This window comes from Symphodus melops (genome assembly GCF_947650265.1).
Source record: "Symphodus melops genome assembly, chromosome: 2".
Lineage (NCBI taxonomy): Eukaryota > Metazoa > Chordata > Actinopteri > Labriformes > Labridae > Symphodus > Symphodus melops.
Window position 1 is genome coordinate 14,787,016 of NC_136692.1, and position 15,238 is coordinate 14,802,253.

Here is a 15,238-nt window from a genome sequence, read left to right on the forward strand (position 1 = left end):
TTTGCCGCTGACTGTCGGATGTTCTCTTGGAGGGTACTGATGTACTGTTCCTTCCTCATGATGCCATCCACCTAAACGAGGTTACCGGTCCCACTCGCTGAGAAACAGCCCCACAGCATTATGCTTCCTCCTCCATGCTTGACAGTTTGCACTGTGTTCTTTGGTTTGAAAGCTTCACCCTTCTTTCGCCAAACATAAGCGACATCTCTGTGCCCAAAGTGCTCTATCTTTACCTCATCTGACCACAGAACCGACAACCAAAAGGCCTCTTCTTCATTCAGGTGACCTTTGGCGATGTCAAAACGCGATCTTGTGTGGTTAGGCTTGAGCAATGGAGTCTTCCATGGTCGGCGTCCATGGAGTCCTGCCCTGTTCAATGCCCTCTGGAGTGTTTGTCTGGAGATACTGTTTCCTTTGTCACTGATACCCTGCAACATCTCCTTGGTGGTGATTCGTGGGTTGATGGTGGCGGCCCGAACCAATTTTCTGGCAAGTCTGTCTGACACTTTTGGCTTCCTTCCAGGTCTTTAAAGGTTCTTCACTGTGTTGAATGCCTTAAACTTCTTATCAATACTCTGGACTGTGGCTGCATGGACTTGAAAACACTTGGATATTGCTTTGTAACCCAAACCTTCCTTGTGCACCTCTACAATACGGGATCTTAGGTCCTCACTCAGTTCTTTCTGCTTGACCATGGTGTTGAGTCTGGCATTGATGATGAACTGACAGTGGTCTCACCAATACTCCTTAATTTATAGGGCCAGTGAACTTTCTGGCAACCAATATTCACTTTAAATTGTTAATTAATTAATTGGACACACCTATGGAGTGAAAAAGTACCTGAACCAGGAAAAATATTTACCTTTGTACTTCAGAAGGACAAGGGTATGAATACATTTGAACAGGGGTGAAAATAGAAATACTATAACAAATGACATAATCCTCATCAGCCCAATTAAAATGTGTTCTGGATTGTTGTGTAACAACTGTGTCTCCCTTAGTATAGGTGTATCCGCAATATCCAAGCTTAATTGTAGAAAAGAATTGAGAATTAGTTAATTTTAGTATGGGTATGAATACTTATGAGCACAACTGTATATGTGTTACTTTAGTTAATTAAACTATACTTTTGAGTGGTTAACTTGGTGTGGTCTTCCTCTTTCGTTACCAGCAATGAGCCAAGTGATAACAAATGGGGGCTCGTTCGGGAGGTTTAATGCTGGGATTGTTATTTTTTTACAGTGTTTGAGGGAGTGTTTCAAACAGGATTTATTGAACTGGTGTATTCAGGGACAGAGAAGTCTTGTCAATGTTTATTTCTGCAAGTGTTCCTACATTTTTTCAAGTATTTCATACGTGTTATTTAAGCTGCTCAGTCATCAGAAATCTTAATTCCTGTTAGGCAGTAGCAATGGTTGGCCACTAGCTGTCCCCGTTGAACTTTTTTTTTGTTTTTGTTATTTTTGTACAGGAGGTGGTTGGAGCATTTTTCGAGGGCACTTCCATACACCATCTTGGTGAAAATCAGCATGCTAGCATGCTGCTGACATGCATAAAGACCTTAGGGTTAAGTGAGTCTGAATCTGTGAATGTACATAATATGATTTAATTTAAATGATCATCTATGCACACACTATAATGTAAATACTGTAAAAGATAACTACTTCATGAACTATTTTTTCAGCATTTAGGCCAACTTATCTTGTCAGTCAAAAAGGAGGGTTCATGTGAAGGGTATGTTTTTCCTGATGTAACTGATATAGGTAAAGTTAGCTACTGGTTTAACTGGTTTTGGGGTTGGGTTGGCCATTCTGCTGCAGTCTAAACATCAGTTTGAGTTAGAGCAATGTACACTTGAACTCTGAGCCAAAGGCTGTTTCTTAGTCATTTGATGTCTCTGGTCATTTCAGATTGGTGCTGAGATTTCATGAAAGGGTGTGATAGTTGTAGCTATCAGCTGGTTAAAGGGGTGGTGCTGAGAGCATATGAGCTTGTACCTGAAGCATATCGACAAAAAATGCTGTTGCTTTACAAAGAAAAACAGGCCTACACTGAATTTGCTCGCACAACTCATTTTAACTGTTGGTGTACTGTTTCTCCAGTAGTGAAGTGCAGAAAGATTGACCCTAGTTATGAAGCATTTGCTTCTGGGGAAAGTGGGTTCCTCAAGCGGATTGTTTTGTGGGGAAGGAAGTTTTGCAGTTTGTTTTGCTTGCAAAATTACGAGCAGCTGTTCTCCAGACTGCTCATGGTGACATTGCAGGTCACTTAGGGGTAAAGAAAACCTGTGATAATGTCCTCCGTCATTTTTATTGGCCTCATTTAAAAAGGGACATTTCTGCCTTTGTTAAAGCCTGCCACACATGTCAGTTGACAGATAAGCCAAATCTGGTAATACAGGCTGCTTCCCTTTATCCAATTCCAGTTAATGGCCAGCCATTTGAATGCCTGATAGTTGACTGCCTTGGTCCTCTGCCACACTGCAAAGCTGGTAACACTTTCTTGTTGTCAGTTTTTTGGTATCCCTAAATAGTACAATCTGACTAGGGTTCCAACTTCTGCTCAAAAGTGTTTAGGGACAAGTGTTTATGTACATTGTACAGATCTTAATTAGCCTTTGTTTAAAGTCTTTGGTCTATGTAAGTTTTGAGTAAGCCTAAGTTAAACTGAAATAAGATTTTAGATAATAAATTACATCTATGCTCATCATTTAATTGAGTTTAAATTGTGCTGTTATATATTTGGGTTCAACTTCTGGTCTGTTCATAGATGATTTGATCTACATTAGTTCTAGTTTTCCTAGTGAATCGAATTTATTCAATAAATTAAATAATGTAGGCTACAAATTCACTGTAAATAAATCAAGTATTGGAAGTCAGACCCTTGAACTGACCTTTATTCATGCATTTAATTGAGAAATATAGCCTTTTGAAAAATGAATATTCATATACAATGACACTTTGACACAGAGGCCAGTTGACAAACTTTAAAAAGTGAAGCTTAAAAGTGGGAATGTATATTTGAATATATATTTTTTTGTAATTCAGATTTTTATTGATTTTCAAAATTTAAAACAAAACCAAACATTGTACATCGCAAAGTTATGATTGTCCTACATTATGCTCGCACCATTGGCTACCACACAAATGAAACCAAACGAAAGTTTCTCATAATGGAAATAAAAATTAAAATAAAAGGTGCATGGAAATCAGCATTGATCTATAGGTCCATCAGGCTCAGTCCATTTTTAGATGTATCTAGAAGTGGTCCCACAAACTCTGTGTCTCACCTTCCTTATTATTCTTTCCAACATATTTTTATATGATGCAAATTCGATAATTCCATCTGCCCAGTCCTTCACTTGTGGGGTTTTGGAGCACTTCTAGATACGCATTCTAGCAGCTGTAATACAACCAATCTTAACAAAGGCAAATGTTTTTTTGTTTATATTAGGTAGCATAGATCTATCTCCCAGTAGACATAGTTTTGGTTGCACTGGTATATCAGATCCCAACCATCTCTCAAAAATCATCTCTATAAAGAGAATTTCACGCCAGAATGAGTTAACAAAAGAACATTCCCACAACATGTGTAAATACGTGCCTTCTTCCGAGTTACATCTCCAACATAAACTATTTGTTGCAATACCCATTCTCATTTTATTTTTATTTTTTTTCTGATGGCAGCGCTTTCTTCTCAGAAGATTTCAAATGTGTTTTCAGGTGATTCTATAATTTGTACAATCCATTTTGTCTCTACGTGTGTTTAATCCATCCTGGTTGAGCGCTTTTCTATGAACCTGAAACCTCTGCCTGCGTGCTCTCATCGTTGCATGAAGAGTGGAGGCGGAGCTCGGACTGCTGGGAACTGTTGCCTATTGTCAGGAAGTCACGGACGTTATGCTCGTGTGTCAATAACGACTTGGATGGCATCATGTCAAGGTTGTGCTACTGTCTTTACTTCAGACTTCAAATGTAGTGCTTTCACAAGTTATAGCCTCTGCACTGTTAAAAATTATTGTTATTGTTAACAGCAAGGCATTCAGAGGATTCAGGAGACCTACTTCCTGAAATTAGCGGTAAGTAGCGACAGTTTACTGTTATTTGTAGGCTATCCAATGTTGAACAAAATATAAGAAGCAATTACCAATTATGAAATAGAATTTAAAATATGTAAAATATAAATAAGAATGTAGCAAAACCCAAAATGGAATAACTAGCTGATAATGTAACAAAATGCTGAGCCCAAAACGTAGTAAAGGCACAATATTTTTTCCCTAATAATGTAACACATTTATACATTTTGGGCAAAACGTTTCTATGTTTTTGGCTCAGCATTTTGTTACATTATCAGCTAGTTATTACATTTCAGGAAGTTTTTACATTTCAGGCTCTAACAAGGCTGACGTGGGATTATGAGGATAAGTTTTACTATTTCATCACTTAGAGAGCGTGTGTTCCTTTTTTATGCTTTATATCCCTTTAAGTGTTATTGCTTTTTTTTGTTTGTTTTTTGTTTTTTTTTTTTGGGGGGGGGGGGGGGGGGGGGGTTGCCAGAGGGATCTTAGCATCAGAATCATGGGATCAACTTCAAGACAATTATTTGATGGATGTTGGATACATGGTTTAGGCATTAAACTTCAATAGTTGGTAGTTAAATAGTTGACGTCTGAAAAGTGAAAAGCAACCAATAGGCTACATGCCTTAAAGCTGCATTTTATCATTTGCCCACATGGGGTCGCTCTTGGGCTGCAAAAAGAAATCAGATAAAGAAAACGACCCTACTTTTCCATGAAATAATAAATATTAATAATACATTTCATCTTGCTAAACACTGACTTATTAATTTAATATCTAAATTAGTGCTGCAATGTTACACCATAACCAGCTAAAACTTTAAGTGTAAAATTTGATATGATGCCACCATTTTCTTGGAAATTGATAACTGTTTTAAAAAATTCAACATGATTGTTATTTTTGTGGAATGATTTATTAACTGAATTATACTTGCTGAATGTGCTGCTATCATATAACATGTTCATTTTCTGTGTAGATTAAATGGAGAAATGGAGGAGACACTTAAAGTACATCTCAATCTTCATCTCTGGCGCAGTGATAATCTTTCTATTTTACTACAACTCTGAAAGGAAGTCAGAAGCATGGGAAGCTGATAATGAACCTGACTATTACCATGTCCCCTATCCCAGAAACTACAAATTCATTATGGATGAAACGCTAACGTGTAAGGACACAACTCCTTTTCTTGTCCTGATGGTCCCGGTTGCAACCTATGATGTGGCTGCTCGAGATGCCATCAGGAGGACGTGGGGGAGTGAAAAAATGGTGCTGGGTCAGCTGGTGGAGACTCTCTTTATACTGGGTCTACCTGGTGGAGCAGAGCATGAACAGCTGCAGGAGAAGCTGAAACAGGAGAACCAACAGCACCACGACCTGATCCAGAGTGACTTCCAGGACAGCTACCACAATCTGACCATCAAGACGATGATGATGCTGGAGTGGCTGTCAGCCTACTGTGTCAAAGCCTCCTTTGTCATGAAGATCGACTCGGATATGTTTCTCCACGTCCAGAATTTGGTGAAACTTCTACTGGATTCAAAAATTTCAAAACAAAACTACATGACAGGTCTGATCTGGTGGCACAGCGCAGTTCTCAGAGACCCGTCCAACAAGTTTTACATGCCTAAAAACGTGTTTCCTGAGCCTGAGTACCCCCCTTATCCGCTGGGCATGGCCTACGTTATGTCCATGGATCTGCCTAGAAAAATCCTGGAAGTTTCTCCTCACATTAAACCGATCTATATAGAAGATGCCTACCTGGGAATGTGCCTGAAACGCCTGGGTATTTCCCCAACAGACCCTCCGGCAAAGACGCTGTTTCTTGTCGTCCCTGCACATCCTCTGAGCATGTGCAGTCTCTCGAAAGTGATCGCTACGACGACGACAAGCATCCCACAGATGACAAGTTACTGGGAGAGGAGCAGACAGCCAGATGCTAAATGCTGATTCTCATCGGGTTTACAAAGACTAAAGTTAAGACTTCTTTTGTTCTGATTGGGCTCACGATGTGATGCTGTCACTGAATCTGACAAACATTTTGGTTACATTTTAATTGAGACCTTTTATTTTGTGTGATTTTTTTTCATTTATTTTTTTTTAATGCTTGTTACTATATATCGCCTCTGAAATCATCCTAAATTACTTATTCACATATATTCCTTACGGCACAATTCTTTACAAATTTGGGATTGGTACATTCAAAATGAGATCTCTGATGTGCGATGTAATAATAATTTAATGTTATCAAATAAAGACATGAGATTGTAGAATGAAACCTCTTTGCAGCTTTGGTGATGGAGATGAAGTTCCTCTTCCGTCTTCCTCACTCAGCAGACGTGAGCCTTTTTTTTTCTATAGTTGTAGTTGCTCCTTCTTCCACAAGAGGGCAGGCTTACTTTAAGAAAGATTTAAAAAAATGCACTGGATTTCTCAGGGGGAATTTGCTAAGTATTTCTTTTATTCTGAATTATAGTTGAGAATGTTTTTTTTTCTTCTACTTTTCACTTGATGATATCCAAAATGTGCCAGTACTGCTTAGAAAGGCCACTTATGACTACTTCTTGAAAATGGAGAAAACTCATTTTTGCACTCACTGCAAATGTGAGTTTCCACTCTTGCATAACTTGAATATGATTTTGTATTTCCAGAAAATGTTTCTATTACTTCTGCACAGTAGCCTGCGTCACTGTCAATAAAAATAGTGACTTGTTGTATGTTAGCGGTGCCCTAAATGCATGAAACTAATGTAACATCTGAGACAAAAGCATAAACAATAGATTTAAAGACACCTTTAAGACTGGAGCATAGATTGGATGTAAGAAGTGGATGTAGCCACTTCAACATCTTTGTGTAGTGGGTGAACTTATGTAATAAAACATCAAACTGACTGCCCAATTGTAGCCATCTTGCCTTTTTTTCTTTTCTTTTTTTTTTTTTGAAATTGACCATTATTGCAAAAGAGGGAGACTGGAGAGAAGCTGGTTTGAACTACAGTATAGACTGAACATAATACTGATGCCTCTTTGTAACTCAAAAGTGCAAACAAGACTGTCAATATGAATGTAGACTATTTCTATATTTGATTTAATAATGTCGAAAAATACTGCTACCACAACTTCAATATGTTTAAGATAAAAATCAGCAATGATTTAAGTGGTACTGATTTTTTCAAGGGGGTGCTAAATCAACACAAACCAAAAGTTACTTACATGAGCTTTGAATATGAAAGTCATTTGGGCTCATGACTAACCAGGTTTTATTTAATGTATAATTAAAAAAAAACAAAAAAAACCGAACAAGACAACATTCAGGCTGCCATGGTAGCTTAGGGCAGCTAAGTGAAACACTCAACAACAGGCCAGATCTCCCTTAAAAAAAGAAATCACAATTTCAATTGGACTTACCTGTATGAATGAAGGTAAAAACAAACAATAACGAAATGTGTGCAAATAGCTGTAGTTCCTTAGGTGTCCACTTGAGGCTGGCCTTATTAAAATGCACACGTTTGAAGCATAAATGTTTACTGCCCGGTAGAAAATCCATGATCGGTCCCAATAACTCATTGTTTTATTTGTAAAAAAAAAACAGTTTGAGTGTAAATTATATTATAACTCTTGTTATTCAATCTCATGGCAGAAGGAGGCTTAAGACCAACAGTCTTAACTAAACCTCTATGATTGTCTCTAGAATGATAGAAAGTAGGTAGGGACAATATTTAAATTTATAATTTGACCAGTGATGACATGTATAGCCGCATGTCTTCATTCAACCGCTGGCTATCGAGGTGGTGTCCAGTAAACGATGTGGGCTTCATAGATAACTGGCAGTCCTTTTGGGGAAAGCCTGGTCTGCTAGCTAGAGATGGCATCCATCCTACTCTGGTTGGTGCAGCTCTATTATCTAGAAACGTAGCAGAGTTTATTAGTCCCAAACCCTGACAACTCATCAGAGTTCAGACCAGGATGCAGAGCTGCAGTCTTACACACTTCTCTGCGCTTCCTTTAGATCTGTTTACCTGCCACTATAGCTGTCCTTGTGACTGTAAATCTAACTGTAACTCAGTTAGATCTTCTTATAGCTGTAACCCTACTTATACTATAGATACTGTGTCTGTTCTCCGCCCCAGACCTGTCATAGGCAATTCCAGCCTCAATAAAAGAGGCGTAAATCATCAAAATTTAGTCAAAATCAAAACTACAAATACGATTTGGCAAAAAAATCTAACAATTAAATGCGGCTTACTAAACATTAGATCCCTAGCATCTAAATCCCTCCTGGTAAATGAGCTAATATCAGAGAATCATATTGATCTACTTTGTTTAACTGAAACCTGGCTTTCTCAGGATGAATATGTTAGTTTAAATGAATCCACCCCTCCCAGTCATTTGAATGCTCATATAGCTCGAGACACTGGTCGAGGTGGTGGAGTAGCAGCTATTTTTAATTCTGGTCTTATAATCAATCCTCGACCAAAGCTGAATTATACCTCTTTTGAAAGTCTTGCACTCAGTCTTTCACATCCAGTCTTTAGAACTTTTCAGCCAGTTCTAGTTGTTATAGTTTACCGCCCTCCTGGCCCATATTCAGAATTTCTATCTGAATTTGCAGAATTTCTATCACACATAGTTCTTAGCAGTGATAGAATAATTGTTGTAGGTGATTTCAATATCCATGTGGATGTTGTTAATGACAGTCTTAGCATGGCTTTCATGTCTCTATTGGACTCTATTGGCTTCACCCAGGGTGTAAACAAACCTACCCATCGATTTAACCACACCCTGGATCTTGTTTTAGCTTATGGTATTGAAATTAACAGTCTGTCGGTTTTTCTGGAAAATTCTCTGATATCAGACCATTTCCTAATAACTTTTGATTTCTTTTTACCAACCTTAACTCCTCTTAATAAAAAAGTGCTCTCTAGAAATTTAAATGATAATGTTGTAGCTAAATTTAAGGATGCTATTTCAGCTGCCTTTGTTTCTGTTCCATCCCCTAACCTAGTTGAAAACTCCTATAATCACTTTAGTCCCTCTCAGCTAGATCAGTTTGTAGATAGTGCGGTGGATTCACTTAGAGTTACTCTGGATTCAATCGCTCCCCTAAAACAGAAGCCAATCAAACGACAGAGATCAGCTCCATGGTACAATTTAGAAACCCGTACTCTAAAACTAACGTCACGTAAATGTGAAAGAATTTGGCGCTCCACCAAAACGATAGAATCTCGTTTAATTTGGCAAGATAGTCATAATCGATATATGAAAGCTCTACGGCAGGCCCGCACGGCCTATTACTCGTCTCTTATCGAAGAAAATAAAAACAACCCTAGATACCTCTTCAGCACTGTAGCCAGGCTGACAGAGAGTCAGAGTTCATTTGAGCCATCTATTCCTTTAGCCCTTAGCAGTAATGATTTCATGAGCTTTTTTAATGATAAAATTCTAAACATTAGAGACAAAATTAGCAACTTACTACCTTTACTTAGTGCAGATTCCTCCTATATTTTCGATTCGGCAGAAACGGCTCCAAATTCTGATACTAACCTCGATTGTTTTTTTCCAATTAACCTCGCAGAACTAAATTCGATTATTTCTGCGTCTAAACCGTCAACTTGTCTTTTAGATCCAATCCCAACCAAGTTGTTTAAGGAAGTCTTTCCTCTAGTTAGCAGCTCCATACTAGATATGATCAATATATCTTTAGCTGCAGGTTATGTACCCCAGTCATTTAAAGTAGCTGTAATTAAACCGCTCCTTAAAAAGCCTACTCTTGATTCAGGAACTCTAGCTAACTATAGACCTATATCTAACCTTCCTTTTATCTCCAAGATCTTAGAGAAAGTGGTAGCTAATCAGTTGAGTGATTTTCTCCACAACAACAGCTTGTTTGAGGAGTTCCAGTCGGGATTTAGAGCTTACCATAGCACTGAGACTGCACTTGTTAGAGTAACAAATGATCTTCTGTTAGCCTCAGACAGGGGACTTCTATCTGTGCTTGTCCTGTTAGATCTTAGTGCTGCTTTTGATACAATTGACCATCAGATTCTGTTACAGAGACTAGAACAATTGCTTGGAGTTACAGGGACTGCTCTAAGTTGGTTTAGATCCTATTTGTCAGATAGATCTCAGTTTGTGCATGTTCATGATGAGTCCTCTTTGTACACCAAAGTTAGCCATGGAGTGCCTCAAGGATCAGTGCTTGGTCCGATTTTATTTACATTATATATGCTTCCTCTAGGTAGTATTATGAGAAAACACTCCATGAACTTTCATTGCTATGCAGACGATACTCAGCTCTACATAGCAATGAAGCCAGAAGACGCCAACCAGCTTCGTAAACTAGAAGCCTGCGTCAAGGACATCAGGACCTGGATGACCAGAAACTTCTTACTGCTCAACTCAGACAAGACTGAAGTTATAGTGATTGGTCCTAAGAACCTTAGAGAGACTTTCTCTGCCGATATGACGGCCCTTAGTAGTATTAGTGTAGCCTCTAGTACCACTGTTAGGAACCTAGGAGTTCTGTTTGATCAGGATATGTCCTTTGATTCCTACATTAAACAAATTTCAAGGACAGCTTATTTTCACCTTCGTAATATCTCTAAGATCAGACAGATCCTGTCACAAAATGATGCTGAAAAATTAGTTCATGCATTTGTTACCTCCAGGTTGGATTACTGTAATTCTATTTTAGCAGGGTGCTATGGTAAATCTCTAAAGACCCTCCAACTCGTCCAAAACGCTGCAGCTCGTGTTCTTACTAGAACGAGGAAAAGGGACCACATTACTCCTGTATTGGCTTCTCTCCATTGGCTCCCTATAAAATCTAGAATAGAATTTAAAATCCTTCTGCTCACCTACAAAGCTCTAAACGGTCAGGCACCATCGTATCTTAAAGAGTTAATTGTACCGTACTATCCATCAAGAACATTACGTTCCCAGAATGCAGGCCTGCTCGTGGTGCCTATAGTCTCTAAAAGTACTATGGGAGGTAGAGCCTTTAGTTACCAGGCACCGCTCCTTTGGAATCGTCTACCAGTCGGGGTCCGGGAGGCAGACACACTAGGTACTTTTAAGAATAGACTTAAAACTTTTCTTTTTGATAAATCTTATAGTTAGGGCTGGCTTAGGACCAGCTCATAGTTATGCTGCTATAGGCTTAGACTACCGGGGGAACTGGCACCAGGATCTCTTATCTCTCTCTCCCTCTTTCTCTCCCAGCTTTCTCACCTTATAGTAATAAGATATGTCTATAGTGACAAGCAGTAGCTTGTCACTATCTTTGTATTCTAACCTCTCCTTTTGAGCTCTCTTAGGTTCCTTGAGCTCTCTTAGGTTCCTTGGGACTGTTGGTGAGGATGGCCTGCCCAAACAACCCCCCCCCCTCCCCCTGAGGATGGCCTGCCCAGACCCCCCCCCCCCCCAACCTATCCCATCCTATTCTTCTTTCTGCATCTTGTCCCATCTCCCCCATCCCATTTTCAAGCCCAGCACAGTTTAGCAGATGGCTGTTCCGTCATGGGCCCGGGTCTGCTGAAGATTTCTGCCTGTTAAAAGGAAGTTTTTTTCTTGCCACGCCATGACGGATTAAGCTGGGCTCTTGTAACATAGCCATAAGTAAGGTCCTTTACCTGCTTTTTGTAAACATAACAATGAGCATGGTCTTGTTACCTGCCCTTTTGTTAATGTTAACAGACAAACAGTAAGGTCCTTTACCTGCTTTTGTAAAGTGTCTTGAGATAACGCCTGTTATGAATTGACGCTATATAAATAAAGATTGATTGATTGATAAAGATTGATTGAATATTTTCAATATGGTGACGATCATTGATGGGTTTCCAAACTCCGTCTCAGAAGAACCCAATGGCTGTAAACACTGAGACTAAGTCCAGGTTTTAAACAGTCTATGTACACAATCAGGAGTCCTCCCTGCTGGCTGTTGAAAGGAATACAGGCTTGAGGCACTGTTGCATTGGCCTCCCTTTATACACCTGGAGGCTAAGTGCTTCATTCAGATGTTGGTCTTTATCAAAAAAGAAAAGCAAACAAGGGATAGTGACCTCACATTGGATCACTGTCTCTTCCTCTCTGGCGTGAACAGTGTTTCCCATGTGTTCTTATTTATCTCCAGCTGTCTATGATCTGTTCTCCCTCTGTCAGATAAGGGAGCAGCCCTATAGTTTAAAGGCCCTGCTCTCTCTCTCTTCCTGCTGACTGCAGCCTGCATAAATCACAAACATGCTGAAAACCCAAACCCAGGATCCACACGTCATTCATTGTTTTACTGTCATCTAACCTCAGAGATCTTCTTCAGTGGTTGGCATAAATCCTTATGGCCCCATCCAGTCTGCAAAAAGCACAATTTATCACCTGGGAAATATATGTTTTAGTGTGAATCCTGTTAACAAATAAGTGCAGTGTGTATTTAGTGCACAGTGTGAAGTTTCGTCCATTTTGTTGGCACAAATGCTAATACCACATTTCTTAAGAATTACACTTATCTCAACATCTACACTGATAGGTCAGCAAAGATTTACACATTCTCTTTTTCTTGTTCCTTTTTTAGACATACAACTCTGACCTACTTCTGTCTGTGAAGAATGGAGGGATTGTTTGGGTGAGTGTCTGCTGCGTCTGAGTTTCTAGACTCATTTATTGTCTTGCTTCTTCAGGTATAAACACAAAACCTTCTGAGATATACTCAGTCTCATCAAACACATCCTCTTCCAGTTCTCCTTTGATGCTCTCGAAGAGGATTCAGTTGATGGATTCCTGTGTTATTTATTGTATGTAGTGTCTGAGCATGTGTGTAGCACTAGGTCAGCTGTTATTTATGGTCTTTTATTTATGTTGACACGATGGCTCTTACTGATTTGTTGCAGAAGACTGTTAAGTGTAAAGGAGAGGAACAAATCTGAAGTTAATAAGTATGACAAAATGGACAGGAATACAGGCAATGCAAAGCATTTTAAGGTATGTAGTGTGTTAGTTTTTTTTTGTTTTGGTTTATGGTTTATTATGTCATTTATTGGGGAATTATAGGGGTAAGCAGGTCACATGGATATGGTCGGGGAGAATGTTTAGATCTAACTCACCTGTTCACCTATTTTACAGAGAAAGAGAGAGAGTGAGCTGAGTCACTGTATATTTTGTTGACCACTATTGTTTTGGTCTCACTGTGATTACTTTAATTGTGACTTAATGGACATCATCTTAAATTGATTCTTCTTTTCATATCAAGGAGATTTTTTTTGTAAGCACTTCAGACAAGATAATAGTCGCAATGTCATTATTTTTATAAATGGCAAAAATGAATATGAAGCGTTGGTGCTGTCGCTGAGGTTGTGTCACATGAGGAGATTAACAGCACGCTGCAGAAACAAACTTTTTGAACATTTTTTGAACATTTGAACATTCCACAGCACAAAAACCCACATTATCACTCGATAGCAGCATTTTCCCAGCAGGTATAATTCAGTTTTAAAAAAAAGCATTCCATAAATACAACAATCATATTGAAATTATTTTTAAAAGCTTTTAAAACATCACAAGAAAATGGAGGTTCAATGTCAAATATTATGCTGAAAGTGTCAGGAAAAGTGAGTTACACCACCCAAGACTATCTTTGTTGACATTTGTTGACATAGCAAAGATTGACAGTAAGTGCTATATTTGACTGTTAAAAATCAGGAGGAGAAGGAGGTTTTTATTTGGACAAGATTTTCAAGCTCTTGTTAGCAGATTTACGAAAAGTAAAGTTGCTTGTATAATTGCCTGATTTAAAATCAGGAAGTGGTGTCACACCAGTGGACATTGTTGATATGGAAAAAAAACAACTTGATAATTAATTACTAAAATAGACACTTATAGAATTATGCCAAGATATTTATCAATAGTTTTATGCCCTTTTTATTTAAATTATATAAGTTATAAATATTAATGCTTGATAGTTACAGTCACACTATAAACTTTCAGTTTTGGCACACAACAAGTACAACAGATACAGCTCCTTAACCATCCAACCCCCACATTTTCTCCAGTTGTACTTACAGACCAGGTGTTGCTGTAATATATCCCCTCCTCCTGTCTCTCTGCCCCCTGCAGACCGGCTGTCCTCTCTGTCACCCTGAGAAAACAGAGAGCTTTGCAGGGTCATAAACTTCAGCTGGTCCTGTATGTGCTGTCAGACACACACACACACACACACACACACACACACACACACACAGCCCAACAAGACAGACAGACACACACCAACATTTGCGGACACCTCAAACGTGTGTCTTCATATGTCTCTTAAGTCTGGAACAGAGGCCCATTTGGTCTCAACAGAGGTCCAGACAGTTTATGAAAGATACAGTGACTTGTGGTGATCACTGATATTCTGCTAGAAATCAGGTTTTCTGACATTTCTGTGAACCTGATTAAGTTGCTCTGTGATGGATGTATTTCAAAGATCATTTTGCTTCTTTTTACTTTAGCTTTCAGTCGTCTGAAAAGAAAGAAGTGTATTTGTTGAATCTGTTTGTATACTCGATTGCACCCAGGCTTTAACTGAGAATAAGATGGCTATACTACCATCTGACAAACTGCCTTCAGATTAAAACTACACAATACTACAATATTAGCATAAAATGGTCCAGAAAATGCAATTAGTTCTGAAAAATTGATCCACACCCACTCGCCTAGTCCTCTTACCTGATGGTGCCCTTTTAGGCACATTTTTTACTATTTCATAGGTGGACCAACAGGTTGGGCTAATAATAAATAGCCTGGTCAGTCACTTGCAAACTACTCTTTAAAATCAGTTTGAAATCCGTATGAAATGACATGATTTGTAAGTCTCCGTGCAGAAGAGATCTGGCTTGTGGAGCTGCAGAATGAGTGGTCCATCATGTAAACACTATATAATAGTTGTTATAAACAATATGAGGCACATCCAGAGCAAATGTCTTCACATCCACATAGTCACAAAGATATTCTGGTTAGAATATGGTGGCTAAAGATCAACTGATGTCACCATTGGGATTGACAAAACATTTTTTGTCCTCAATTAGATGCAATTTGGCAATCTGACCCTTTATATCCAAAAGGTCAAAGGTCAACTTTACTATTACATCATTGTAATCGTTTTCCCTGCCTCAGTAATCTGGCATAAATACATTA

General features: G+C 38.7%; 1 protein-coding gene across 2 annotated transcripts; it reads left to right on the top strand.

Moving 5' to 3' along the window:
• The first annotated feature begins 3,788 nt into the window (after nucleotides 1-3,788).
• LOC306820210 (beta-1,3-galactosyltransferase 5-like) lies at nucleotides 3,789-6,440 on the top strand. Of its 2 annotated transcripts, XM_079337980.1 has the most exons (3): nucleotides 3,789-3,941; nucleotides 4,034-4,078; nucleotides 5,053-6,440. In XM_079337980.1, exon 3 carries the CDS (start codon nucleotides 5,058-5,060, stop codon nucleotides 6,021-6,023), a length of 966 nt encoding a protein of 321 aa, XP_079194106.1. In that variant the 5' UTR covers nucleotides 3,789-3,941; nucleotides 4,034-4,078; nucleotides 5,053-5,057; the 3' UTR covers nucleotides 6,024-6,440. The 2 variants fall into 2 exon arrangements, with proteins under 2 accessions (XP_079194106.1, XP_079194105.1); XM_079337979.1 differs by having other exon boundaries at nucleotides 3,789-4,078.
• The last annotated feature ends 8,798 nt before the right edge of the window (nucleotides 6,441-15,238 follow it).